Source organism: Lagenorhynchus albirostris, chromosome 14 (genome assembly GCF_949774975.1).
Source record: "Lagenorhynchus albirostris chromosome 14, mLagAlb1.1, whole genome shotgun sequence".
Taxonomy (NCBI): domain Eukaryota; kingdom Metazoa; phylum Chordata; class Mammalia; order Artiodactyla; family Delphinidae; genus Lagenorhynchus; species Lagenorhynchus albirostris.
Window position 1 is genome coordinate 16,887,427 of NC_083108.1, and position 26,717 is coordinate 16,914,143.

The 26,717-nt window shown below is 41.9% G+C and overlaps 1 protein-coding gene across 1 annotated transcript in view; it reads left to right on the forward strand.

Moving 5' to 3' along the window:
* Nucleotides 1–25,768, forward strand: part of FECH (ferrochelatase) — a 35,147-nt gene extending 9,379 nt beyond the window's left edge. Inside the window, exons 3-11 of the mRNA XM_060121173.1 lie at nt 1,664–1,783; nt 3,540–3,688; nt 9,997–10,131; nt 12,734–12,840; nt 16,271–16,369; nt 19,791–19,898; nt 20,310–20,474; nt 24,620–24,679; nt 25,123–25,768. Coding sequence (XP_059977156.1) covers nt 1,664–1,783; nt 3,540–3,688; nt 9,997–10,131; nt 12,734–12,840; nt 16,271–16,369; nt 19,791–19,898; nt 20,310–20,474; nt 24,620–24,679; nt 25,123–25,257 — 1,078 coding nt within the window. The 3' untranslated portion in view covers nt 25,258–25,768. The remainder of the gene's footprint in view (nt 1–1,663; nt 1,784–3,539; nt 3,689–9,996; nt 10,132–12,733; nt 12,841–16,270; nt 16,370–19,790; nt 19,899–20,309; nt 20,475–24,619; nt 24,680–25,122) is intronic.
* The last annotated feature ends 949 nt before the right edge of the window (nt 25,769–26,717 follow it).

Consider the following 26,717-nt stretch of genomic DNA (forward strand, 5'->3'; position numbering starts at 1 on the left):
AGTAGACCCCTCGGCATTTGTAACAATGGTGTTTTAAATCAACATCAGGCTGCTTGTTCCTCGGCTGCTTTATCAAGAGTGAGTGGAGAGGATACCCATACGTTGGAATATTATTCAGCCACGAAAGGGAAGGACGTACTGATTCATGCTACAATATGGATGAACCTTGCAAATTTTATGCTAAGTGAAAGAAACCAGACACAGAAGGCCACATATTATGACTCTATTTCTGTTGATAGGCAAATCCATGGGCCCAGAAAGTAGATTAGTGGTTGCCAGGGGTGAGGGAGAGGGAGAATGGGGAATGGCTGTAATGGATAAGTGGGGTTTTGGGGGCTGAGGAAAATGTTTAGGAATTAGATAGCTGTAATGGTTGCCTAACCTTGAGCATATATTAAAAAACACCAAATTGTACGGTTTAAAATAGCAGGTGTTATGGTATGTGAATTATATCTAAATGTTTACAGTGCACAAAAAGAAACAAAAGGATGAGTGGAAGAAACACTCCTTGTCCTTTCTTTTCCCCACCGGCAGCCTCTTTCACTCCTGTCACAGGAGGAAAGACAGGCCCGCAGTTCTCCACGCTCCCATCTCAGGCTTTGACCTTGTGGCTCCGACCAGAGTCATGGTCTTCTGGTGGCTCCCCGAAGCTCAGGGGAGACACTTGGTCCTGCTCTGGCTCCATCTTGCCCCCTGGCTGGTTTAGGAATAGAGAACTCATCCTGGCCTGGCTCACTTCGGCGGTGCAGGCCTCAGAGCAGCTGTGGATTTTATAAGTTTACATTTTTGCATAGTCCTTTTTAAAAAAAATTTCCCAGAAGCTGCATGACTTTCTTTTTGTTTCCTTTTGCTCATCCAGTGGTTGATTCTTTAGCCTGGGACTAATTTGAACAATTCAGAACAGTGTTTTACAGGAATTACCTAAGTAGTGGGTTTTAGATGAAGGATGGCGAGGTGAGTGTAAAGTGAGAAACGTAGTTTATCACAGCAGGGGACACTGAGCAGGAGTAAAGGCAGGCTCTGGAGAAGGAAGCAGAGTAGCAAGAAATAATTTAAGCCATTAATAATTTAATAATTAACTAAAGAGAAGGGAGTAAATAAGGGCTGATCGTTTACTGGGGAGGTTTAAAATTATAGGGAAACCCACGGCTCCTCTGTGTAGAATAGAACCTACTGTTTGTGGCAGCTTATGCTGAGTAAGTACATTATGCACTTAATTCTCAAAATAACTTTTTGAGGTAATTGGTGGACTCGCTATTTTACAGATGAGGAAACTTAAGCTTGGAGAGATCAGGTAACCTGTGTAGGCACGAGGCAGTCATATGAACAAGTGTTTCAGCCTCAGGACAATTTTAGGTTTACACCTTGACCCTCAGTCCCCAAAGAATGGGATCTTTGTTCAGGGCTGACAGTTTAATAGAGGAATATTTGGAGCCCAGGGAAAGTCCAGGGACAGGGATGGAGCTAGACGGTGAAGGTCAGAGTCTGAGCTGGGACCTTGGCCTGTGCAAGCTGGAGGCCTCATGTGTTCACTGTGATGGCAGTGAAGAGATCTGTAGCTTTTCATCTTTGCATTGAACAGATTAGATGAGAGTTTGCTAGCAGAAACAAAATTCTACCCTAGAAGTGTTACAAATCCATTGTTGCCTTTTGATTTATGTAGGAAGCCGAAAACTGGAATATTAATGCTGAACATGGGAGGCCCTGAAACCGTCGGAGAAGTTCACGACTTCCTTCTGAGGCTCTTCTCGGATCGAGACCTCATGACACTTCCTGTTCAAAAGTAAGATACTTGTAAATGCCTATACTTATCCATAACCTGTGCAGTGCATTTTGCCTTCCATGTATCTCAGTTCTGTAGTTAAAAAATAAATAAATAAACGGTTTTAGTGCACATCTGGTAGTGCTAGAGCAGCATTCTTATTTTCTATTAGTTATGAGAAGGCTATGATGTAAGAAGAATTGTAGGGGATAGAGAAAGCAAGTTAGCGAGGATTCCCCTTGGGCCGTTTCCTTCCCAGAGCTCTGGAAATTGCAGCGGTCTGGACACAGCTGAAAGAGCTATAAAGATGTATTTGTACTTTGTACTTAACTAACACTCAGGGAAGCCATGAGTATTATTCATTGGTGCTGTGGAATTGAGTTCTTGCCGTCCTTCTTCCCTTCCTTTCATTCTTTCCTCCCTCTTTTCTTTCTTTATTTTTTTTTGAGGTATGATTGATATTTGCTGTCTATTTTGATGTGTATGACTGAGTTTCACAATATCTTTTTTTAAAAATTGGAGCACAATTGCTTTACAATGTTGTGTTAGTTTCTGCTGCACAGTGAAGTGAGTCAGCTATATGCATACACTTATCCCCTCCCTCTTGGACCTCCCTCCCTCCCACCCCTCTCCCCTATCCCACCCATCTAGGTCATCACAGAGCACCCAGCATAGGGTTTTTTGGGGTTTTTTTTGCGGTCCGCGGGCCTCTCACTGCTGTGGCCTCTCCCGTTGCGGAGCACAGGCTCCGGACGCGCAGGCTCAGCGGCCATGGCTCACGGGCCTAGCCGCTCCGCGCATGTGGGATCTTCCCGGACCGGGGCACGAATCCGCGTCCCCTGCATCGGCAGTCGGACTCTCAACCACTGCGCCACCAGGGAAGCCCAAGCATAGGGTTTTTTAATAAAAAAATTTATATATGCATACGATAAAAAATTGCAAATAGTTAATAAGTGTTTATAGTAAAAAGCAGGTGTTTCTTTCCCCTTGGACTCCAGCCTCCCACCTACCCACCCCAGAGGTAAGCACTGTTAGGTCCAGAAATAGTCCAGGCACATCCAGGTGTATATATACATGCACACACACACACACACACACACACACACACACACCTTTTTTACACAAACGTGAATGTACTTATGTACATCATTTGGCACTTTGCTATTTTTTGTTTTTGAAACTTAATTTTTCTTGGAGATTATTCCATAACAGATTATATAGATCTGGCTCATTCTGTTTTCATGACTGTATGGAATTGCATTGTATGGTCATACCTTAATTTATCTAACCAGTGCCTCACTGACGGACACTTAGATTGTTTTCAGTGTTACAATGAACATTTGTGTGCATACGTCTTTGCTCACGTGGGCAAGTATATCATAGGATTAACATGCATTTTCTTAAATAAGAGGGCTGCACGCTGCCTAATGTCTTGTACGTCCTAGTTCCTATTAGGTACAGGATCCAGAGGTGGTAAGTTAGTAGCTAGCACACAGCCAGGTGCTCTGCACAGGTGTCTGAGCTCCTGAATCTTCAGGGCCTGCTGCTAGAACAGCTTCTAGGGCAGGGTGGATACTCCTCAGAGACTGTCTGGTTCTCTCTCTCTAATCTGGGCCGAAAGAGCAGGCTGTTGTCACTGACCTCGAGCTTCTGTTTTTAAAGGCTTGATCTTAATAGGCTCTTAAAATTTTGCTTATCTTTTTTTTTTTAATTGAGTAGAAAATGTTTCTGAGGTTACTTAGCTGGAATAAAATGGTTTCAATGTTCAATGATTTAGTAAGCTGGGACCATTCATTGCCAAACGCCGAACCCCCAAAATTCAGGAGCAGTACCGCAGGATTGGAGGCGGATCCCCCATCAAGATGTGGACGACTAAGCAAGGGGAAGGCATGGTGAAGCTGCTGGATGAGTTGTCCCCGCACACAGGTATGGTGTTTCTCAACTCACATCTCACTAGGTTTGTTCTTTCAAAGTATAGTTATGAAACTCACAACACTGTTGGAAGCCAAATGCAATTCTGGGTACCAGCAGCTCTCAATTTGCAGGGGGTCCTACATGATGCCTGGCCACTGAACTCAGTTCTTGTGGCATTTTCCTTTGTTCCCTGATGTATGCCTTTTCTATTACTTCCTTATGTTACAAATAAAAAAGCTAAAGTTTCAGAACGTTAGTCTCAAAAGGAAGTTGGAGGTGTGTGTTAAGTTGAGCTGGATTATAAGGAAGAGGCTACCTACCATGAAAAAACAGATGCATACATCATCGTCCTGGAAAGAAATCTTTGGGAAATAGGTTGAGGCTGCTGCTATTGTTGTTTCTTTCTGTGTGGATGACTAATTAGATCAGCATTTAGAGCAGAATTAGCTAGCTGCTACTGCAGCCATGAGGCTCTAAGCAACTTTCAGCAACCGCTTTCAGCTCTTGGCAATACCATGATCGTGAGTCATTTAAGTGCCTCGTTGGGCATGGCACTGAAAAGAGGATTGCACACATCTGGTGACTGTTCTCTGAGAGCCTCTAACGCAAATTATAATGTGCAGAATGAAACATTAACTACACGAAGGAACTCTAAGTGCCGTATTTAATTGCATTCAAGACACCATTGATTGCTGGACACACCATGGTTTTTATATAATATGAAGACACAAGACCTCTGTCAGTTAATTTTAAGATGGTGTCTGTTGTAGACCAATATAAGGTGTTAAAACAAATACTGTGCATCTTAGGACACATGAAATGTGTTCATTGCAGACAGTTTAGGGCTCAGGATCAGGACAGTGTGACACAGTGTGGACCCTCACGGAGAGCAGCCCCGCTAGGCAGGACCAAAAGCGTTTCATTGAGCAGCAGCTCGAGTTGCTCTCAGAATCCACTGTTTGTGTCACACATGGGACAAAGGGCTCCAGCCCTCAGCAGAGCATCTCACTTGGAAAATTGTTCACTTGTGCTTTTGAATGTTAGGTTTTCTCCCTGCCTTCACTTGTGGCTTCAGGGCATTTCTTATACAGCTCAGCCACATGTGACACAGTGTATCTTTTAAAATGTGGGGTGAGGGAAACTTGGCTGACCTCACCTCATACCTACCCGATGGAGAACAAACTCTCTAGTCATGACCTGCTTATCACGATAAAATGTTTAGCGTGAACCAGATCTGCAATTGCTATGCTGTCTTCGGTGGACGAAGGCAGCGGAAAGATGCCATTTTTCCTGGTGATGTCTTAGTCTAGCACCCATCACCATAACAACCCTAGTAGAGCTGTCAGCCTTGAAAAAGGAGTATACGTGCGTCCTTCCCACTTCCTTCTTTCTCTGTGGTGAGACTGCTGGCTTGTCCAGACCAGACAGGCCAGCAGTGGCCTCTGCCTCCCTGGTTGGTCTGGAAAGAGTCCCATGGAATGACCTGGATGTATAGCAGTGTCCCACTCGCTATCAGATACCTGGTGTTGATGACCCTAGGGCATATCACCAGCCTCTGTGGCCCACGCTGGGACCCCCGAGGCAGGCAAGTTCAATTCTGCCTTTCTGCTGCGTGGTAGATGACCACCTCATCATTTAAGCAAGCCTGCTTTGGGGGTGTTTAATGCAGCCCAAGACCACCCACGCGTTCGTTCATCAGTGGCCTACTGAGTGCCCTGCGCTGGTCAGTACTGCTACTCACGGTTGAAAAACATGGTTTCTACTTACAAGAAGCTTCTAGTCTAGTGGAGCCTTGCTGCCGCAGGCCAGGCTGCTCCAGGGGCAGAGAGAAAAATCCTTTGAAGACTTGCTGGAGGGATACCCTACAAAACGAGTATAGCAGCTGATGATCACACAGAGTGTGGATATAGGAAACAGGAAACAGTCTCAGAGTTTAGCAGGTTCTTTGCGGGAACTTTGCATTGAAGAGCAAGAAGATTACCAGATGTGGCCCTGTGGCTCCCTCAGGGCTCGCCCAGGTTACCCAGAAAGAAGCTTCTTGTCCTGCTGTTCATGCTTTGCTGAGTGGACCTGAAGCTTGGCAGTGAAGCCCCAGCTGCCACTGGGTGGGGCTAGCACTGGGTTCCCTCCCTCCCTCACCCCTTCCTGCTGCTTCTCCTTCCTGCTTTCAGGTTTCCTTTCTTTCTTTCTTTCTTTTTTTAAACATCTTTATTGGAGTATAATTGCTTTACAATTGTGTGTTAGTTTCTGCTGTATAAAAAAGTGAATCAGCTATACAGAACACTCTATGACATAAATCACAGCAAGATCCTTTCTGACCCACCTCCTAGAGAAATAAAAACAAAAATAAACAAATGGGACCTAATGAAACTTAAAAGCTTTTGCACAGCAAAGGAAAACATAAACAAGACGAAAAGACAACCCTCAGAATGGGAGCAAATATTTGCAAATGAAGAAACTGATGAAGGATTAATCTCCAAAATTTACAAACAGCTCAATATGAAAAAGCAAACAACCCAATCGAAAAATGGACAGAAGACCTAAATAGATATTTCTCCAAAGAAGATATACAGATTGCCAACAAACACATGAAAGGATGCTCAACATCACTAATCATTAGAGAAATGCAAATCAAAACTACACCGAGGGGGCTTCCCTGGTGGCGCAGTGGTTGAGAATCTGCCTGGTAATGCAGGGGACACAGGTTCGAGCCCTGGTCTGGGAGAATCTCACATGCCGCGGAGCAACTAGGCCCGTGAGCCACAACTACTGAGCCTGCGCGTCTGGAGCCTGTGCTCCGCAACAAGAGAGGCCGCGATAGCGAGAGACCCGCGCACCGTGATGAAGAGTGGCCCCCGCTTGCCACAACTAGAGAAAGCCCTCGCACAGAAACAAAGACCTAACACAGCAAAAATAAATAAATTAATTAATTAAAAAAAAAAAGGAGGTGAAGGACATGTCACCTTCTCCATTTAAAAACAAAAAAAACTACACCGAGGTATCCCCTCACACCGGTCAGAATGGCCATCATCGGGTTTCCTTTCTATTCATCTCTTTCTCATTCCTCCTCCATTCTTATACTTTTTTTCCTACAAAATTATAAAATTTACTTTTGAACTGTGTCTATTTGTTTACATGTATTTGGAAAAGTTCTCTTTAGTCAAAAAAAAAAAAAGTGATGATTACAACCAGATAAAAATGTTTCAGACTCTCATTTTTGGGGCAAGTAGTTGTTGCTTGGTGGCCGGTATAGATATTTTGAGACTTGCACAGGCTCTGCATAGAATTACTATTGATTAAGTACAGTGCGTGACATGAGGGAATGTGACTTGGAATTGGTTTCATGTAGTAATACTGCATTGCGGTCATTTAGTGGACACAGAAGGAAATAGATGAGAAGTGCAATCATTTCACTTCATGAAAAGTCTAAATCTAAAATACATTTTAAAAATTATAGTTTAGTTATACATGGCTGCTTTTAATGAAGCTCTAAGTAAGTGCTACTCAGTAAAATAATTTCGTTCTTTATTGGATGCAAAATGGGTTCATTTCAGATGGAGCTGGCTTCCCCATCCCTGGTTGTATGACGTCAGGCAAATAACTTACCCGACTAAACCTCATCTTGAAAATGGGGGTGATAACAGAACCCAACTCGTAGGACCACTGTGAAAATGAAATAAGATAATCCTGAAAGGCATTAGCACAGTGCAGCGTACATGATAAAAATTCAGGAAATGTGAGCTTTTATTATTCACCGTTGGCATAGGGTTCATGATCTGATACAAATGACAAAGCATTATAATAACTTCACACCATTCTCTCAAAGAATCATGTACAAATCAGACATTTGAACTATTGCACGTGCTAAATGAATGGACTGGAGATTAATGAAGTTTTACTGTTTAAAAAATGGCTTTTCTATTTGTTCCTTGTTTTACTTCTTTGTAGTTCTCACCCAGGAGTGTTCACTGAGCAGCTGCTCTGAGGGTGGACGAGGCTGGGCCAGCGAGTCCTGTGTTTGGCGCTCACTCTGGCCAGATGTGCTGCCCACCAGATGTGGTGCTAGATGACATCCAGGAGACTCCTTCCTCTCCCCGCGCTCCTGCAGGGGGAGCCAGGAACCTCCATGCGTGCTTGTTAGCTCCTCAGGATAGACCCAGTTGGAGACAGTGCGTTGTCACTTTTTCTAAGATATGTTTTTGCAGGCCGTCTTGAATTGGACCGTTTAGAAACCATTATCTGTTCTTTCCAGAGTATTTTACTCTGTCTCACTTCCAGATATGGTCACCGCCCTGCTTTTATCTGTGAGGGAGGCCTCTCCACCTCTCTTAATCTGTAACATTTGAAGAACTCCCAGACCCCAGGCATTTAGGCTACAACTTTCAACTACCGGGCAGCTGGAAAGAAAAAACAGGAGAAGCTGGTTGACCCCCGGCATTCAGGGGATCTTACTGTGTCAATCTGATCATTGGATTGTCTCAAGATAGATTAGAAAGCAAATTCCACTTCAGCCTCAGCTCAGAGCACCAAGAGCTCCTGAAAAGTGGACTTGATGATACTGTGATAGTTGGCAGTTTTAGCACGAACCACGTAATCTTTGAACAATCGGTCATTTGGAGTTTGCTTACAGGGCCATGCCCTCTGGGGTGTTTTAACTGCAGGTCACCATATTTTATGCAAGAGACCAAAAAATTGGTAGCCTAGAAGGGACAGGCAGCTGAGAATGATTTCATTTGTATCCCTTCCTTCCTCTTTTTGTAGTTCCCAACCGGAGAATATTGAATCAGACTGTCCTTCCCCTGCACAGACATGCTTCTATTCCCCTATCGATATTCTGCTTCTGTTCTTGGCAACATGCTCCATTGATTCAGTCCCCTGGGTCAAGTTTCTGAGGAATGTTTTCTATATCTATATCTATATGTAGCACACACATATATACATATGTATAAAATATACACACGTATGTATATACACACTCAGAGAGAGACACACACACACACACACACGCAATAAATGTATCATCTTTTTCTTCACTTCAACCTAAATGTTTCTTGTGGCAATTTAGTGTCATGTTCTTAGTTGAAGCCCTGGCTTACGCCTGGACAGTAACGTCATCTCAGGTTTACTATTACTTAATGTTTATGTAGTGTATTTTCAACTTCATCCCTGAGTATAAGTTGAGTGTCATCCTATGAAAAGACAAGGAAATAAAACTGGGTAACTTTAGGAAACTTTCAGTTTTATGATTTTATAAATGCCTAAGAAATTGGTTGAAGATGCTTTAAAAATACAGGAGGAGATAGGAGAGGGAATTGGTAAAGTGATAGGAGAAGGACCGCAAAGCTGTGCCCTGACTTGGGCCGTTTAGGTGCCAGAACAATGATTTTTTTTGTTGTTTTTTTTGTTTTTATTGCGGTACGCGGGCCTCTCACTGCTGTGGCCACTCCCGTTGCGGAGCACAGGCTCCGGACGCGCAGGCTCAGCGGCCATGGCTCACGGGCGCAGCCGCTCCGCGGCATGCGGGATCCTCCCGGACTGGGGCACGAACCCGCATCCCCTGCATCGGCAGGCGGACTCTCAACCACTGCGCCACCAGGGAAGCCCCCAGAACAATGATTTTTAAATCCCACTTAGCGCCTCCAACTTAAGCATTGTTGTTGGTTTGTTCGTTGATTTGTTTTTCATATAAGTGAGGAGAATCATTTGAATCATTTGTTATTCGTGCACTTTTATCGAGCATCCCAGAGCTTTTATATAAACTAGGTGGCCTGGGGTCTGAGGGAACAGAAGGAGGGGACCCGGGTGTTGGAAGAGGCTGGGGGTGAGCCATGGAAGGAGCACAGGCTTTGGGGTGGGGAGACCCACGTTGCAATCTCATCTCAACCATCGGCTAGTTGTGACTTTGGGCAGGTTCATTAACCTTTGAGAGTCTGTTTCCTTATCTGAAAAATGGGGTTTAGATGAGAAAAAAAAAAAAAGCACAATGTCTCCCATGGTATCTGGTACATGAGAGGAGGTTATACTTTAAGGATAAATGCTCTCTGCTCTTGAGTCTCTCTTATCTCAGCCAAGAGCAGAGAATAAGGCCCAGAAGCTTGAGTTTTAAAAACCATATGCTAAATGGTTGAACACAGAAAACAGTGGTTAAAAATCCATATACCAGCAGAAGCCTGGCTAAAATCCAAGGACTGTTCTAAACCTGCTCACTTTATCAGCACCATAGGAAATTAGGGTAACTGTCTTTGTTCTGGACACTGCATTCTGTTTGGAATCTATATCAAGATGAATGCTTTCTCCTTTCCACACATGCTTCCTAATAGCCCCTCACAAATACTATATTGGATTCCGGTATGTCCACCCGTTAACAGAAGAAGCAGTTGAGGAGATGGAGAGAGATGGGCTGGAAAGGGCGATTGCTTTCACACAGTATCCACAGTACAGCTGCTCTACCACAGGTAAGGCTTCTCTCTGACAGTGGGAGGGTAGATCTGGCCCTGGCAAAAGTAACCAGGGAAGCTGAGCGCGGAAGGAAACGATAAATCATTTTCGATTTGAATGGCAAATCCAGTCTGTCTGCTTTAAACATGAGAGTTCAGGTCAGTCCGTTGGAAATCTCATGGTTCATCTGTCCCTTGAGTTATTAGCCAGTTGACTGAGAATTACAAATGGTGGGTGAAAGGCAGTGGCTTCCAGTGCTCAGTGCTTTAATGCAGCTGTATAATGGATCAGTAATGAACCTTAAGCCACTTTCTATGTTTGTGTAATAACCCTTATTTTTATGGCTACCCTAATATTCTTATTAATGTAGCAAAGTTGATAGCTGTTTCCATTTTGCCAGCAGAGATGTCCATATAACATTGGAAATATTGGTATGTATTTTGGTTATGCTTTGGTTATGGGTCGGTTCCTGGTTAAACCAAAACCCAGTTTAGGGTTTCCTTTGCAAACTTCTCTCAGTGTTCTAGATTTTGGGAAATGTTACTAGGTGTTGTTTCCTATATACTTAATTGGAGCTGGAGAATAATCTGTTTTGCCAATCTCTGTATCATGAGGTATAGGTAAATCTTCTGCTGTCACCCACAAATACATTTGTTTACATCCTTTCTCAAGGCTTGCAGTCAGCACATTTTTACTCCCAAATTGCTTTTGGACATTAGTGCATATTATTTCTATCACTATAAGGAGAAAACAAAAGGCTACTGGAAGAAATCTTGGAAGCCTGGTGTGTGCCTTAAATATTTATTCAGAGCACCTGTGGAAATGTCTGAGTTCTCAGACACCCTCAAGAGTTTGAATTGTGATTTCTTTTGGACATGTACCTCAATAACTTTAAAATGTCTGGTAACGTTATTGGAGAATAAATCAGATTTTATAAATTTCTAAACTATACTTTGGCCAGGCTTTCAGAAATATAACTCAACATGTAAATGTCCGCTCTCAAAATTAAACAAGTTCAGAAGATGGTTATTTATATGACAAAGGATTGACTAGGGTTTCATTTCATAGCTGGCTCTAGCAGTGTGTTTAAAACAGTAGTGTCTGTAGCTTTTCCCTACTACCTCTGGTGTAAGGGCAGGTACACCCCTACTTCAGAGATGTGAAAGCCTTTGGGAAGCATGTTCATTCTTTGAGGCCACTAGAGTGTCATTTATCTGTTGTTTTATTTAGACACATATTGTGGCAGCACCAGTATATTCTATGTATCAATCACTTTTTTTAATCATGCAATTTTTTTAGTTACGCTTTTCCCTTAATTACTACCTTTGATAGTTCATTGCATGTTTCTGAGTGATTCAGAAGACCTGCTGTGGCTTCTCGAAGTCCTTCTGTACATCTGAAGATGCTGTTCACCTGTGAAATGTGGTTTGCAATGTGACGATGGTGGTGACTACTTTGTGATTTCTGGAGGGATGGTTGTTGAGCCTGGAATGGACTCAATTTGGATTTATCTGACCCATTGTATTCTCAGAAAAATGGAACTCCATTTATTTTTTTGAAAATTGAGTCTTAGCCTGAGGGTACATGTGATTTAAATATGGCTTTGTCCTGGCTAGCATTTTAATTTGGAGACCTAACTGATTAATAGTTCTCATGGAGAGACCGGTGGTGTTGGGAAGCGTGGCAATGTTTTGGAGCATTTGCCCCACGTGAAGATTGAAGAGGAGGCCCCATGTTAGGGTTAGTTTCCTAGGATTAAGGCTTGGCTCCAGTGCCAGCTCCTCTAGGCCAGGAAAAAAATCGCCCTGTGTTGTCACCATCTGCTTTCCCTTAGTCTTCGAATTTTCATGGTTTCCGTCTCTTGTTTAGAAATACAAGTTTTGTTAGATTACCTGTAAGGATTTGGTATTCATTTAACTTATTCTAGGGAGTGATGATAATTTTATAAAGCAGGCAAAAACAGAGAATGCGCTTAGAAACCTTAATAAGCTGCTCTTCTTATCAAACAAGCCATTAAAAAGGATGGTTATAAAGCTTTTATTGTAATGTGGAAAATATTCATCTCATAATACTAAGTAAAAATGCCCTAAATACTCAGGATACAAAACTGCACATGTCCTAAAAAGTATAACTTTGTAAAACAAAACAGCTGTAAAGAAAAATAATTGGAAAGAACTACCTTAGAAGAAAACAATGACTGTATTAGCATTCTGGGGTCATGGCCAGCTTCTTTTTTGCTTTCTTTCCCACCCCTACATTTTCTGTAAATGGGGTTGATTACCTTCATAATGGGAAAAAAATTTAACATGCTTTCAATTGTAAGACTTGGTCCTTGCAGATAATGACTGCTTGTATTTCATAAATCCGCTGCCATTGTGCTTCTCTAGAGAAGTGGTCTCAATGCTCTTTGAAAGGCCATTGAAATTGATTGCTTTTTAGTGATCTTCATTTGCAGGGTAGTTAAATCTATATGCATTTTAGAGCATTGAAGTGATTGTAATTAGACTGATTCAGTGCAGAAGACTTACCTGCTTTGAACTTATTCCTGCCTTTACTAGTCTGTTTTTTATTTTCACCATAGCCCACATGCGTGTACTAAGTGGCCCCTGTATATTTCAGGCAGCAGCTTAAATGCCATTTACAGATACTATAACGAAGTGGGCAAGAAGCCCACGATGAAGTGGAGCACGATTGACAGGTGGCCCACACACCCCCTCCTCATTCAGGTAAGCCAGCCACTGCCAGCTGCGTCTGTCACCCCAGCTTCTGGTGTGAGTCAGGTTCTTGTCCCTGCCTGGTCTGTGGGTGTCCCGAGTCTTACTGTTCTCTTACTTAAATTGTGTGCTGGGGATTAACAAAAGGTATTAGAGTCTTGATTTATTATGACAGGAGGAAATAAATTTAAAGATTAAAGGGTAAACTCTTTTCTTTCTTCAGATTAATAGTATTAGTTACAGACCATGGCAGAATTATGTTTTGAGTTTTGTGTTTCACAGTGACCAAAAGAACGTTAAAGATTATGCGAGGAAAAAAAAAAAAAGATTATGCAAGTTGTTTCATTTAATCTCCATTCATAGACTGAACAGCTGACAAACAGATCCTCTATTTTCTAAATCCTTTAAAATATCGAAAGATTTAAAAATTTTAAAGGTAATATATCTACATGTTCTGAGACAGAATAAATTTAACATTTCAATTGAGAAAGTTTCATATATTAAAAGAATTTTCAAATTTCTCCTACATAGTTTACATTTGTAATATTTATAGTAATAGATGTTTGATTTTAGGAGAATCGGTTAAAGCTACAATTCTAACGCTTTGAATTGGTGTTATTATGTACCTTTTTGCCCTTTGAATAGGGGAGTACTACTGGCTATTGTCCTTGATCAAACAAATATTATTTTGTTCTGTTGGTGGAAGTTTCTACCTTCGAGTTAGTTTAGGTAGAAGAAATACTAAGTGATGTGGATTTCATCCGTTTATTTTTCATTCCTCGGACCGTCTCTGGCAAAATACCAGCTTAACACTTTTTTGAAGCCTGGAGTAACTTAAAATCGATAACCACTAGATGGTGGTAGACATCGTTGAAAGCAGGCCGGCTCGCCCCTGAGCAGACGGTGTTTTCCTTAGGCCCGTAGGTGCTGTCAAGGGTTAACGCTTAGGTTGAAATCCAGTTTTAGGTAAAAAGTGCGAAGTGAAAAGGAGGCACCTTCCCTCAGGGATGGGTGTAGTTTTGGTCTCAGTGTGGTGTCCTCCCCCCCAACCTCCCTCCCAGTTTGCTCTTTGCTGGGTCCAGTCCGGACCGCCTGAGCCCCAGCCTGGCCTGCCTGTTCTGCTCTTGGAGGCCTGTGACTGGAAACAAGGGGGGTTTCAGGTTAGCACTGACATGTGGTCGCAGAGAACCGAGGGATCTGCACAGCATCTGCCTGCCCTAATTGAGGGAGTAATTAGATTTGCATTAATATTCAGTCCTTTGAAAAGGGGGAAAGCAGAAAGATGGAAAGGTCTCTTCACTGAGGAAGTCTCCCTTCATAAAATGAAAGGGAATTTTAGAGGCATTTATCTGCCCTCCTATATGGTGTGATTGAAGGCTCTGAGAGCCGCCTGCTTCTTTCATTCTGCAGAGGGATTGAGCATAGAAAATACCGCAGATGGATTTTAGATGATTTCAGGAACACTTCTGCTCGCCCACGACTCCTCTATTTTGATAAAGGCTGAGTCTGTTGTAAGCTGTAACAAATTGTGTTTCTACTTGCAGTTATGCAAGATGATAAAAGGAAAAAATACTACTCAAATTTTGAGGAAACAAAAATTTATGGTTAGATTTTATTAGTATCATGACGATTACGTGACGAGATTTGATATCTAGTGGAAATAGAAAAAAACCCCAACTAAACAAAAACTAAAAGTAAAAACTGAAACTAAAAATTGTGCGTTTAGTCTACATTTCTATCAATACGTATTATAGGTAGTAATTACTCAAAATAGTCATTTTACTACTGTATCTAGCTGTTGGGATATTTGGTGTAAATGTATGTTCCAGGCTCCTACTTAAACTTTGCATTGGGCCTCCTTATCTAGGCTTTTGTACAGTCTTTTCTGAGCAACCTTAGTCTCCAAACACTGCAGAGACCACCAGAAAATATTGCTTTTATCTGTATCTAATCCTATCACATTGACTCTATAGGTAAATTATAAATTTTGAAAAGGGAACTAACTCTCTAGGTACCGCTTTGTGCCTTAGAGCATTAATTTGTCAAATTTTGCGGGTTCTGGAAAGATTAATAATATCCCAATATTTATTAGGTAATAATTTGCTCATCCTATAGTATTAACCACTGATATATCAAAATGCCAACAAGTACAAATTTACATGGTTCTGGTAAATTGTCCTTTATAATTTTTTTTAATAATGCTTTAAACACCTTTTTATTTGGAAATAATTTCAAGCATTGGAAAAGTTACAAGACTGAGAATAGTATATAAGGAACTCTCATCTCTTTGTTTAGATTCACATATTAATAACATTTATCCCACTTGCTTTATCATTTGCATGCTCTGTGTGTGTATGCGTATGTATGTGTGTCTATGTATACATAATTTTTTTCCTGAACCTTTTGAAAATAAGTTTTTTATATATATACACACACACACACACACACACACACACACACACATACATACAGACTTATAAAACCACCCTTTACACCTAAACAGCAGGCATATTCTTTTCCATAACAATGATACAATAATCAACTTCAGCAAATTTAACATTGATACTTAAATCTATCTAAGCTACATTCATATTCCAATTTTGTCCGTTGACTCATTAATGTCCTTTGTAGCATTTGCTTTATAAGTTAAATGACAGAGTGATTAAAGAGTGAGATCAAAGAAAGCCTCTTCAGATCTGGTATTTCAGCACCTATTGTTGTGACTGGGGGACGTGCCAACTAAGGAAGGGAATTAACTGGTCTGGTGGAGAGATATGTGACGAGGAAGGGGGGCTGCGTTCTAGCCCAGCTTCCGCAGATGCCATGCGGCTGAGCGGGCTGAACGGGCCCCCCAGTCAGCCTCAGCTCCCCACTCTGTGGATTTAACAAGAGTTGTACGACCTCTCATCTGTTGTTATGAAGGCTGTCATGAAGATTGACTCAGTGAGGAAAAGGTCGTAAAAATAGAATCATTTTCTTATTCCTCTGTTATTTCTGTCTAATGTATTTTAATGTGATAGGCCTGAAAGCCAAGCTAAGGGAGATTTAGTAAGACCCTGTAAGCTGTTTTCCTGCTAGCCGAGCAAATGAGAGGTCTTAAAACAACTTCTCCTTCCCATCTGTGTTTCCTTTCCATCTGGAAGTGTGCCCTGTGCCTCCCAAGGGGAAGCGTCCAGAGCGTTCGTTTTCAGTGAGCCATTAGCGAGCTTTAGAAGTTTCCCATCAAATTCCCCAGGCCCCTGAAACCGTTATGAGCCATTTTGATGATGAACCAAAGCAAGAGAGACTGTACAGTTTGCAGTTTTTTTTTACAAAGACAGTTCTGATGTTTGAGGGCTTCTCTGAGAGTTTTGGTGTCGCTCTCATTTAAAAAATATTTTCTTTTCCTTCCATGTCTTTCTTCCCACTCCCTCCTTATCCCCCTTTCTTGGTGTTCCCACAGTGCTTTGCCGACCACATTCTGAAAGAACTGGACCATTTTCCACTTGAGAAGAGACGCGAGGTGGTCATTCTTTTTTCTGCTCACTCGCTGCCGATGTCTGTAAGTAAGAACATTCTGTTGGATGACCCAGTGGTAGAGGATTTCGAAATGTGTGACATGGACTCAGCTTCCGTTTGGCCTAAGCCCAGTGCAAGGAGGAACTCTAAAATCTCAAACTGAACTTGGTGCTAATTTTAGACTCGTTTCTTGAAGCCTAATAACAATTCATTCAGACTATACTATTGTGAATAGACATTGTCTTAATAAGTCCCTTTAAAATGGTAACTTGAAGATATATTCCTACCTAAGAATTTTTAATAAGTGGGACAGTTAAAAGGAGACTGCTTTTTGCCTGCCCTGTTGAAGGAACTCAGCCTGACGTTTCAGGGTGTTGGATTGTAGACTGAGCCACCAGGGAAGCCCTCAACCCCATTCTTTTGTCCTCAAGACTTGGGCTGTTTGAATTCCCGGAAGTGATTAGTTTTTAATTTGCCAAGGCTAGGGAACATATTTTGGCCAGTGAATATAGAGTGTGTCAAGTTATGATCTGGTTGCTCCTGAGTTTCTCATATTACACTGGGTGTTCATTAAGATACCGCATCTGTGCCATCACTGTTGCATTTGTGGAGACAAGAATGATGGAGCTGGTGTATGTATGATATACAGAAGTGCTTGGGATAAGCAGCCAGTTTCATCAGCTTAGAACCAGCATTGTACCTAAAAACATTGCTTTCAAAGCTGGACAGGTAGAGAATTACATTTTCTCAGGTGTTATTAAGGTTTTAACTCCAGGGATAATGGAGTTAATACAAGTGTCGTGTCTGGGGCCACTCTTCTAATTGGTCTGTGCTGCCACCTGGTGGTCACCAGGGGCAAGCCCGTTGCAGCTTCTCTGTCCTGCATGTCACCTAAGCGGTGCCAGGTTCAGCAGTAGGCAGCTCTGGAGAGAAATTTCTCTCTTCTGGAAGCCTACCTGTTCTCTTTTCTGGTCCCATGCAAATTCTCTTCACATGTCCATCCTCTTGCTCTGTCCTTCTCCTTTTTATAACCGTCCTGTGTGTGATGAGGCCGTGTCTGAAGTGCCGGAAGGGAAGCTCTCTAGCCAGGAAAGGAGGAAGCACGTTTTTATACGTGCACGATTCCAGGTGCTGCCTTCTCTCCTCTCGTCTCTCACTTCACTTCCCGTTCTTCCCCTCAAGGACTGAAGATGCTGCTTCCAGGTTTGCTTATTTGGGTTTTTTTTTGCTGCCCAGGGTCTTGGGTGAGACTGAGAAATACCATGAAGTCAGGAGGATAAGGATGGGGTAGGGAAGGCAGAGGGATTGTCGAGCAAGAAAACTGTTCTCACAAGCTCTTCTTTTTCCCCTGCATTCGCTTCTAATGACTTTTTCCCCGTATGACTTTTTAAAAACGTATTATGTTGAAGTCATTTTAGACTTACAGAAAAGTTGCAAAAATAGTACAGTGTTCCCTTAGCTTCTCCTAATGTTGACATCTCACATAACCAGAGTCCAGTGATCAAAACTAAGGACCGAACGGCGGTACAGTGCTGTTACCTGAAGGCCTTACTCAGATGTCTCCACTTCTTCCTCAGTTGTCTCTTTTCTGTTCCAGGATCCAATCCAGGATCTTACATGGCATTTACTTGTCACGTCTCCTCAGGATCCTCCAGTCTGTGACAGTTCCTCATACTTTCCTTGTCTTTCATGACCTTGATATTTTTGAAGAGTGATTTTAGTAGAATGTTAGTTATTTTGTAGCATGCTCCTCCATTTGGATTTGTCTGGTATTTTCTCATGATTAGACTGAGGTCGTGTATTATCAGGAAAAAAAAACCCTGGGGTGGTCTGTCCTCAGTGTAGCATATCAGGGGAACATGCTGGCAGTATGTTTTACTACTCGTGACGTGATCCCTGGTCATTTGTCTAAGGTGGTATCTTCTGGATTTGTCCATTATAAAGTCACTATTTTTCTCTCTGTAATTACAAATATCTTAGGCAAGCTACTTTGAGACGGTGCAAATATCTTGTCGTTCCTCAGACTTTTGCCCACTAATTTTAGCCTCCATCAGTGGATATTTCTGTGCTGTTCTAATGGTGACTTTGTATTTCCCTCATTCCTTCTACATTTATGTTTCTAATGGCAAACTAACTTTTAGTAATATCATGAAAAGGTTCATCATTTTATTTCGACAATGTTTGTTGAACACCTACTATATTCCAGGCAGTCATCTATCCTCTATCATAAGATATGGGAATGAACAAAATAGACAAAAATCTTTGCCTCCAGAGAATGGGGGAAGGGGGACGGATGATAAACATAATACATAAGAAAATAATCTGGAACATTAGGAGGTCATAAGGGCTATGGGAAGAAATAAAGCAGGGTAAGGGGGTTAGGGAGTTAGTACACAACTAAATATTAAAGAAGTAAAAGTAACACTTCTACTGAACATTTTCAGAGGTATTAGCAAGCTGTTCTGGCTGCGAGTAGCATTTACAGACACTGTGCACAAAGCATTGCCACGGTCCGCTGTTGTGGGAAGAGTGGGGAAAAGGGATTAGAAGACACAGGCCATGCTCTTGAGGAGCCTGGAGTCTGAGCCCGCGTGCCGCTTCTTTCTCTTATTCCACTAGTGTTTACTCTGTGTCCACCTGGTCTCCATAGACTCAGTAGTTCTGTACACTGTCCGTACAGCACTCTTTCTTTTCTTTTTTGTTTTTCTTTTTTGCGGTACGCGGGCCTCTCACTGTTGTGGCCTCTCCCGTTGCGCAGCACAGGCTCCGGACGCGCAGGCCCAGCGGCCATGGCTCATGGGCCCAGCCGCTCCGCAGCATGTGGGATCCTCCCAGACCGGGGCACGAACCCGTGTCCCCTGCATCGGCAGGCGGACTCTCAACCACTGCGCCACCAGGAAGCCCCGTACAGCACTCTTTCAATTTCATTTCTAAAATCAGGGAGTTCCCTGGTGGCCTAGTGGTTAGGATTCCAGGCTTTCACTGTCGTGGCCCGGGTTCAATCCCTGGTTGGGGAACTGAGATCCCACAAGGTGTGCAGCGCAGCCAAAAATAAAAATTAAATTAAATGAAATAAAATCAGCCCCTCAGGTGACTACCAAGAGTGAAGGCCCATCCCTTGTTGCCTCTTCCTTCCCAGCTTTTCTGTCTCATTTTCCCTATTTCAGGTGGGGGATTGAAGAAACCCATCCTCCATCGTCATACGTTGTCAGTCTCCCATGAATAACATGGACACAGAATTTGACATGTTCCTAAGGACCTTAGAGATGATTGAGTACAGTGTTCTCCTTTGGCTGATGAAATCGATCCGAGGAAGTTGGGCGTTGAGCTCAGATGGCATGGTCGTTAGCGCAGAAGACAAGGGGCGGCCTCAGGTCCAGGGCTCACGCCAACTCACCGCATAGTCCAGGGCTCTCAGAACCCTTCACGGTGTTGGTGACTGAACACCCGTGTCTCTGTTGCAGGTGGTCAACAGAGGGGACCCCTATCCTCAGGAGGTGGGCGCCACTGTCCAGAGAGTCATGGATAAGCTGGGTTACTCCAATCCCTACAGACTGGTTTGGCAGTCCAAGGTAGGTGGCTTCCACACATCTGCAGGCAGTCAGCTCTCTTGAGGATGTGTATTTTAGGACATAGTTATAAAATGATTAGATTTGGCCCTTTCACGTAGGCAGAATGTTCTGTAACCTGACTGCTCCCATGAGCAGAAAGAACTCTGCAAGCAAATAAGAAGGAGGGAAAATCAAGTGACTACTGAAATTCCTCGATTCCATTGAAACAATAGATTATTTTTAATTGTAATCATAGGAATTGTTATATTTTGCCAGTTTCGAGAAGGATTCAAGCTTAATTTAAATACCAGAACCCATTAGAGAAGGTGTAAAACGTGGCCCTCACTCTTACAGGGAGGTGTGTGTATGTCCAGGGCAGTGGGCTGTGGTGAGACGTGGGTCCCTGTGTGCATTCATCCTCCTTTCTCACAGGTTGGCCCGATGCCCTGGCTGGGTCCTCTGACAAACGAGGCCATTAGAGGGCTTTGTGAGAGGGGGAGGAAGAACATCCTTTTGGTTCCGATAGCATTTACCAGCGATCACATTGAAACGCTGTATGAACTGGACATCGAATACTCTCAAGTTCTAGCCAGTGAGGTAAGCGTGGTTATCAATCCCGTTTTGATTTGTTTTAAAAGGAAACTCTCTCTGCAGTGATCTAATTGTGTCATTCAAAACTATTGTTCAGTATATATGTTTGCAGGTACTGTGGCCTCATTGTTCTGAATAATACTTCATCTGAGAACTGATCTGAACACATCAACTTAATTGCATGTTTGCAGTGGGAAAGCACTCTTGTGCCTTTGTAAAACTAGGCAGCCCAGGGATCACTGCAGGCGATATCATTTTGTTTCGTTTGAGTTACTATACCCCTTGAAAGTAATAAAAACTACATTTCCTTAAGAAAAAAATAATTGTACTTCTCACCAGTTTGGAGGAAAAGAACTTTCTTGTTCTATAATTCCTCTTCTTCACCTAAGAGTGCCCTTTACTTGGGCTGTTACGCTGCCTCTGGTTGGGTTTCGAGGCACATAGGAGTCGTCGCCATTTAAGAGAAGGGCGTGGAATGAACGCTGGTACAGTATGTGTAACTTCCTTGACCTTTGTATGCACTCACTGAATTAGCTCTTTGCTACTATGTTGTGATCAGTCTGATTATTGAAATAACAAATACCATTCCGAGTTGTCTTGTAATGTAAGGTGGATGTGATTGTCATTCACATGGAGAAAAGCTATTGTTGACCCATCTCGGGGCTTCTGAGGGCCGGTCTGAAACCCGAGTCCACTCCTTAGCATTGTTTCTATGGGAATCGTGGAACCCTTGGGACCCAAGGAGCCCTTCCCTCTCATCTTCCACCAGACCTCTTGGCCCTGGTCACCCCACGTGTGATGGACGGGGCCCTGGCCTCGAAGGATACTTCACCCTCTCTGGGACCAGGTGGCAGGTGCAAGGAAGGGTGGAGAGTGGACTGGGGGAGAGCTTCAGCAGCACCCGACCCCACAGGTTTTTGTACGGATGTACTGGTCATCAATCACACGTTGATGAAGGTAGAGGGTGCCTAAGTTACTTGTCAGTAGTTCTGATAAGGAATTTATGGGGAAGTTGTAGTTGGCTAACATGAGGTTGTAGGGTTGTCTATGGACTTCATTTGCCGATGCCTTCTAGGGACTTCCCCAGCAGTCCAGTGGTTAAGACCCTGCACTTCCACTACAGATACAGGCGATCTCTGGTTGGGGAACTAAGATCCCACATGCCATGTGGCACAGCCAAAACAAAACAAAAAAATGATGCCTTCTATATCCCAGCAATGACCTTGGCTAATGATGACCTTGCTAGAAAACTGAAGTGCAATGGTAGTTCATACCAGTGTATTTGGAAAACAAATTTTTGTTTGTATTGCATGCTAATTCACATTCATTCATATAACCAAACTGAGGTCATCCCTTAGTAACCAAATGGATTATTAGTGACTAATATATTAGTCTACATAGAGAATAAAGAAAACCATCTACTACAATTAATTTCCTTATTTTGAAGGGAGAATACACTACATTTAAAATTGTTAACTTTCTCTAAAAAGTAGTTTGAAATTTTTGCCCAAAATAGAAATTATTGCTTTTTGATAATAAAAATAATAAAGAACTCATTTCAGAGAAGTGTGACATAGAGAGTAGAACTCACTCAGACTCTTACCCCTGAGAGATATGTTAATATTTTGTTAAAAATAAGTCCCCTTTTCCCTCTAAATGTGCGTGTATCTTAATGAAAGTGGTATTCTTCTACACATTTAGTAAAAATGGTATTTTATTCACACTGTTTTTGTAACTTTTTTCCTCTTAAAAATGTATTATGTATACATTAAAAATGTATTAGTATACTTTTTTTTTACATCTTTATTGGAGTATAATCGCTTTACAATGGTGTGTTAGTTTCTGCTTTATAACAAAGTGAATCAGTTATACATATACATATGTTCCCATATCTCTTCCCTCTAGCGTCTCCCTCCCTCCCACCCTCCCTATCCCACCCCTCTAGGTGGTCACAAAGCACCGAGCTGATCTCCCCGTGCTATGCAGCTGCTTCCCACTAGCGATCTATATTACGTTTGATAGTGTATGTATGTCCATGCCACTCTCTCACTTTGTCACAGCTTACCCTTCCCCCTCCCCATATCCTCAAGTCCATTCTCTAGTAGGTCTGTGTCTTTATTCCTGTCTTACCCCTAGGTTCTTCATGACATTTTTTTTCTTAAATTCCATATATGTGTGTTAGCATACGGTATTTGTCTTTCTCTTTCTGACTGACTTCACTCTGTATGACAGATTCTAGGTCCATCCACCTCATTACAAATATCTCAATTTCGTTTTTTTTATGGCTGAGTAATATTCCATTGTATATATGTGCCACATCTTCTTTATCCATTCATCCGATGATGGACACTTAGGTTGTTTCCATCTCCTGGCTATTGTAAACAGAGCTGCAATGAACATTTTGGTACATGACTCTTTTTGAATTATGGTTTTCTCAGGGTATATGCCCAGTAGTGGGATTGCTGGGTTGTATGGTAGTTCTAGTTGTAGTTTTTTAAGGAACCTCCATACTGTTCTCCATAGTGGCTGTACCAATTCACATTCCCACCAGCAGTGCAAGAGGGTTCCCTTTTCTCCACACCCTCTCCAGCATTTATTGTTTCTAGATTTTTTGATGATGGCCGTTCTGACTGGTGTGAGATGATATCTCATTGTAGTTTTGATTTGCATTTCTCTAATGATTAGTGATGTTGAGCATTCTTTCATGTATTTGTTGGCAATCTGTATATCTTCTTTGGAGAAATGTCTATTTAGGTCTTCTGCCCATTTTTGGATTGGGTTGTCTGTTTTTTTGTTATTGAGCTGCATGAGCTGCTTTTAAATTTTGGAGATTAATCCTTTGTCAGTTGCTCCATTTGCAAATATTATCTCCCATTCTGAGGGCTGTCTTTTTGTCTTGTTTATGGTTTCCTTTGCTGTGCAAAAGCTTTGAAGTTTCATTAGGTCCCATTTGTTTATTTTTGTTTTTATTTCCATTTCTCTAGGAGGTATACATTTAAGATGTTTCTAATTTTTTGCTTTCATAAACTGCTCTGTAATAAACATCATTTTCCAATTATTTTCTTAGAAATAATTCCTAGCAATGGAATGTAAATGTTGATACATATTTTATTGGATTGTCCTACAGAAATACAGCCTTTAAGTCTCCCACGAACAGTGTTGGAGAACACTTGGGACTCCCCTGGTGGTCCAGTGGTTAAGACTCCTCACTTCCACTGCAGGGGGCGCGGGTTCGATCCCTGCTCGGGGAACTAAGATCCTGCATGCCGTGCAGTGTGGCCAGAAAGAAAAAAACAGTGTTTGAGAACACTGACCAACTGGTTATCCTGCTGTTACTTCTACATGAAGTTTTGGAATATGATCAATCTCTTTTTAAATTGAGAACTATGTGTTTGCTGAATCTCACCATTTTCCCCTTCCCAGTCTTCTAACTTAAAAGATAAAGCAACAAAAAGGCCATCAGCATTTCAGAAAGGGAAAGAGAAGATCCTAGCTACCTGAGTAAATAAGAATTAGATACTTCTCAGTTATTTGGGGGATAATTAGCTGGAATCAACGGGATATTTTTGGAGAGGGGAGCAGGGATGGTTGTAAACAGTCCTTAGGTTTTTAATTTAGATTTTTCTATGTAAGAATATATTTAAAAATCCAACTCTGCGTATTGGATCCAATCTAGTTTCAATATACATTAAATTAATTTACCTCTTTTGGCACTTGGAATCAAAACGTGTAAAAATTTAAGTCATTATAGCAACATTCTGCTTAGGTAGAGTCTGTAAAAGTATGCATTAGAAAGGTAGACTAAAAAAAGAATGGTAAGCAGATTTAAATTACTTGAGTATTCTATCAGATACAAACCTCAAAAATGGTTTGGAAACAAAGCACCCATGGGAAGGTAATGGGATGAGGGAAGGAATAGAAATTGAAGAGCAATTTTATGATAAAGGGGTGAAAATCAGCATCTATGTCTGGTCCCGGGACTGTTTTTCATTTCTGGGTAGTCTGGGAACACTTTGGTACTAAGACTTCGAGTTGTGTTTGTGTATGTGTGTTTATTTATTTATTTTATTTTTTGTAGCAGTTTCTTTAAAAAAAAAAAAGGAAAATAAAACGTGTATGTGTTTTTCCTCCCTTTTCTCATTTGATTTCAGTGTGGGGTTGAAAACATCAGAAGAGCAGAGTCTCTTAATGGAAATCCACTGTTCTCGAAGGTATCTCTAGTGTTACAACCATTTTAGTAGAACATGTCGGAGAGCAGTCCTCTGAGAAACTCTTACAGAATATTGGTTTTCTCACATATTAGAACATTTTGAGTTCCAATTAATTACAAAAATAAAATCGAATCCCTTATGCTCTCGCTCTTTTCTCCTTTGCAGAGCCCCCGTTTTCTTATTTCTACCCACCTATCGCTATGTCTAATTAAAAATCTGCCTTTCAGAGACAAGGTTCAGCAGGTGGGGTGAGAGGATTTCCTTCTCTAAAACCTGTATTTGAAACTTTTCTCTAAGCTGAGAATTCTTAAGCAAGGAAGACATCATAGAATTGGGTTCAAAGGGTTCATAGGTTTTGAATGGGGAGATGGGCGAGGGGAGGTGTGGGAAGCTGCGGCCGCTCTGCTGCTGATGGGTCTCTCCTGCTTGTTGTCTGTCTCCAGGCCCTGGCCGACTTGGTGCACTCACACATCCAGTCCAACGAGCGCTGCTCCACGCAGCTGACCCTGAGCTGCCCGCTGTGCGTGAATCCCGTCTGCAGGGAGACCAAGTCCTTCTTCAGCAGCCAGCAGCTGTGACCCAGCCAGAGCGCCGCGGGGATTTGGCCGGTGCCCAGCCTCCAGACACCTCTGAGGTGGAGGAGGATGTATTTAGCATTAGGGAGGGAGTCACACTGATGTGGGCGTAGCCTTTGGCCACTAATTGTGTACCTTCTTGAGGAATGGACTCTGAAATCCTTATTGAGGGGTATTTTTATAGACCAATACAGTAAGCATTTATAGTTCCCCTCTCTGGGTTAAGTTACTAGTTTGGAATGTCCACTAGGCTATTTTAAAAATTTATCTTATGAGATGCACACGTATTTTCAATACCGATTTTGGTTTTATTGCGCCCCAAAACCCCTGCAGGGGTACGGAGAGTGCCCTCTGTGGGGCTGTCAGAGTGAGTGAGGTCTGTTTACAATCTCATACTTGTTTTTGAAAGTGAACATAGTTGAGTAAATGAAATATAATTTGAAAAAAGAAAGGGTACCTGATCTTTCCGTCAGCCCCTGGGTTACAGGATGCTGGTCCGGTGATGTGGTTCCTACAGTGGTCCTTGTATGTGAACCTCACTTTCCTCACCATGAAACCGAATCAAGTGTAGGTTCCAAAAGTGCCTTGAGATTCCCCAGGCACACAGGGCTGATAAACGTGTAGCAATCCCGCATTTGTCATCCCCGCCTTGGTGGGAATCGTTGGTGCCACAGGAGAGGGGGGCTGGAAATGCTAATGAAGGGCTTCATGTCCAGAGCTCCTCTCAGGACCTTGTGGACATTTCCATTGAGCATCTTCTTCATCTTGGTTGAATGTCCCGTTTCCGCATATTTGTTTGAAGATTTATTTTATAAAGTCAAGGACGTTTGGTAACCTCAAATTCTTAATTTACAATTTTTATTATAAAAATTATATAACCGTGCTATAGGAAATTTAAAAAATAGAGAAAAGGAAAATAACCACTCTAATGCAACAAATCTGATTCATATTGTTGTATTTCATGTTAGTCTTTTCCTGTGGATATCTTAGATGCCATTGTAACCTTGAATTTGTGAGTGAAAAGTTGTCCTAAAATGTAGAAATAATGTAGGATCAGAGTCAGATCTTCTATACCTGGATTTATATGGATTTTAAAAATCTCTGATGGATCCATAGTGAATTTGTAAGAATTACTTTCTCTTTCCTTTAAGCCTTACAACTTTGTTCTTTGAAAGTGCCTTTCTTTTTTTTTTTATTTAAGCCAGTGAAAGTATTAGTGGAGTCATAGATCTTCTATATTCAGTATTTACTATATTAATAAATATGACATCATTAAGGTTTTAACCAGTCTGATTCATTCTCTCTGTTAAATCAAAAGTAATCCAAATTCATTACTAATCAAAATTATTAAATAAGAGGAAGTTACTTTGTAGTACAAGAAAAGTAACATGCCATCCACGTTAGTTAATAGTTTTCCCACACTGATAACCGCTCTGAAATTTGAGTAGCATCTACACTTTTTT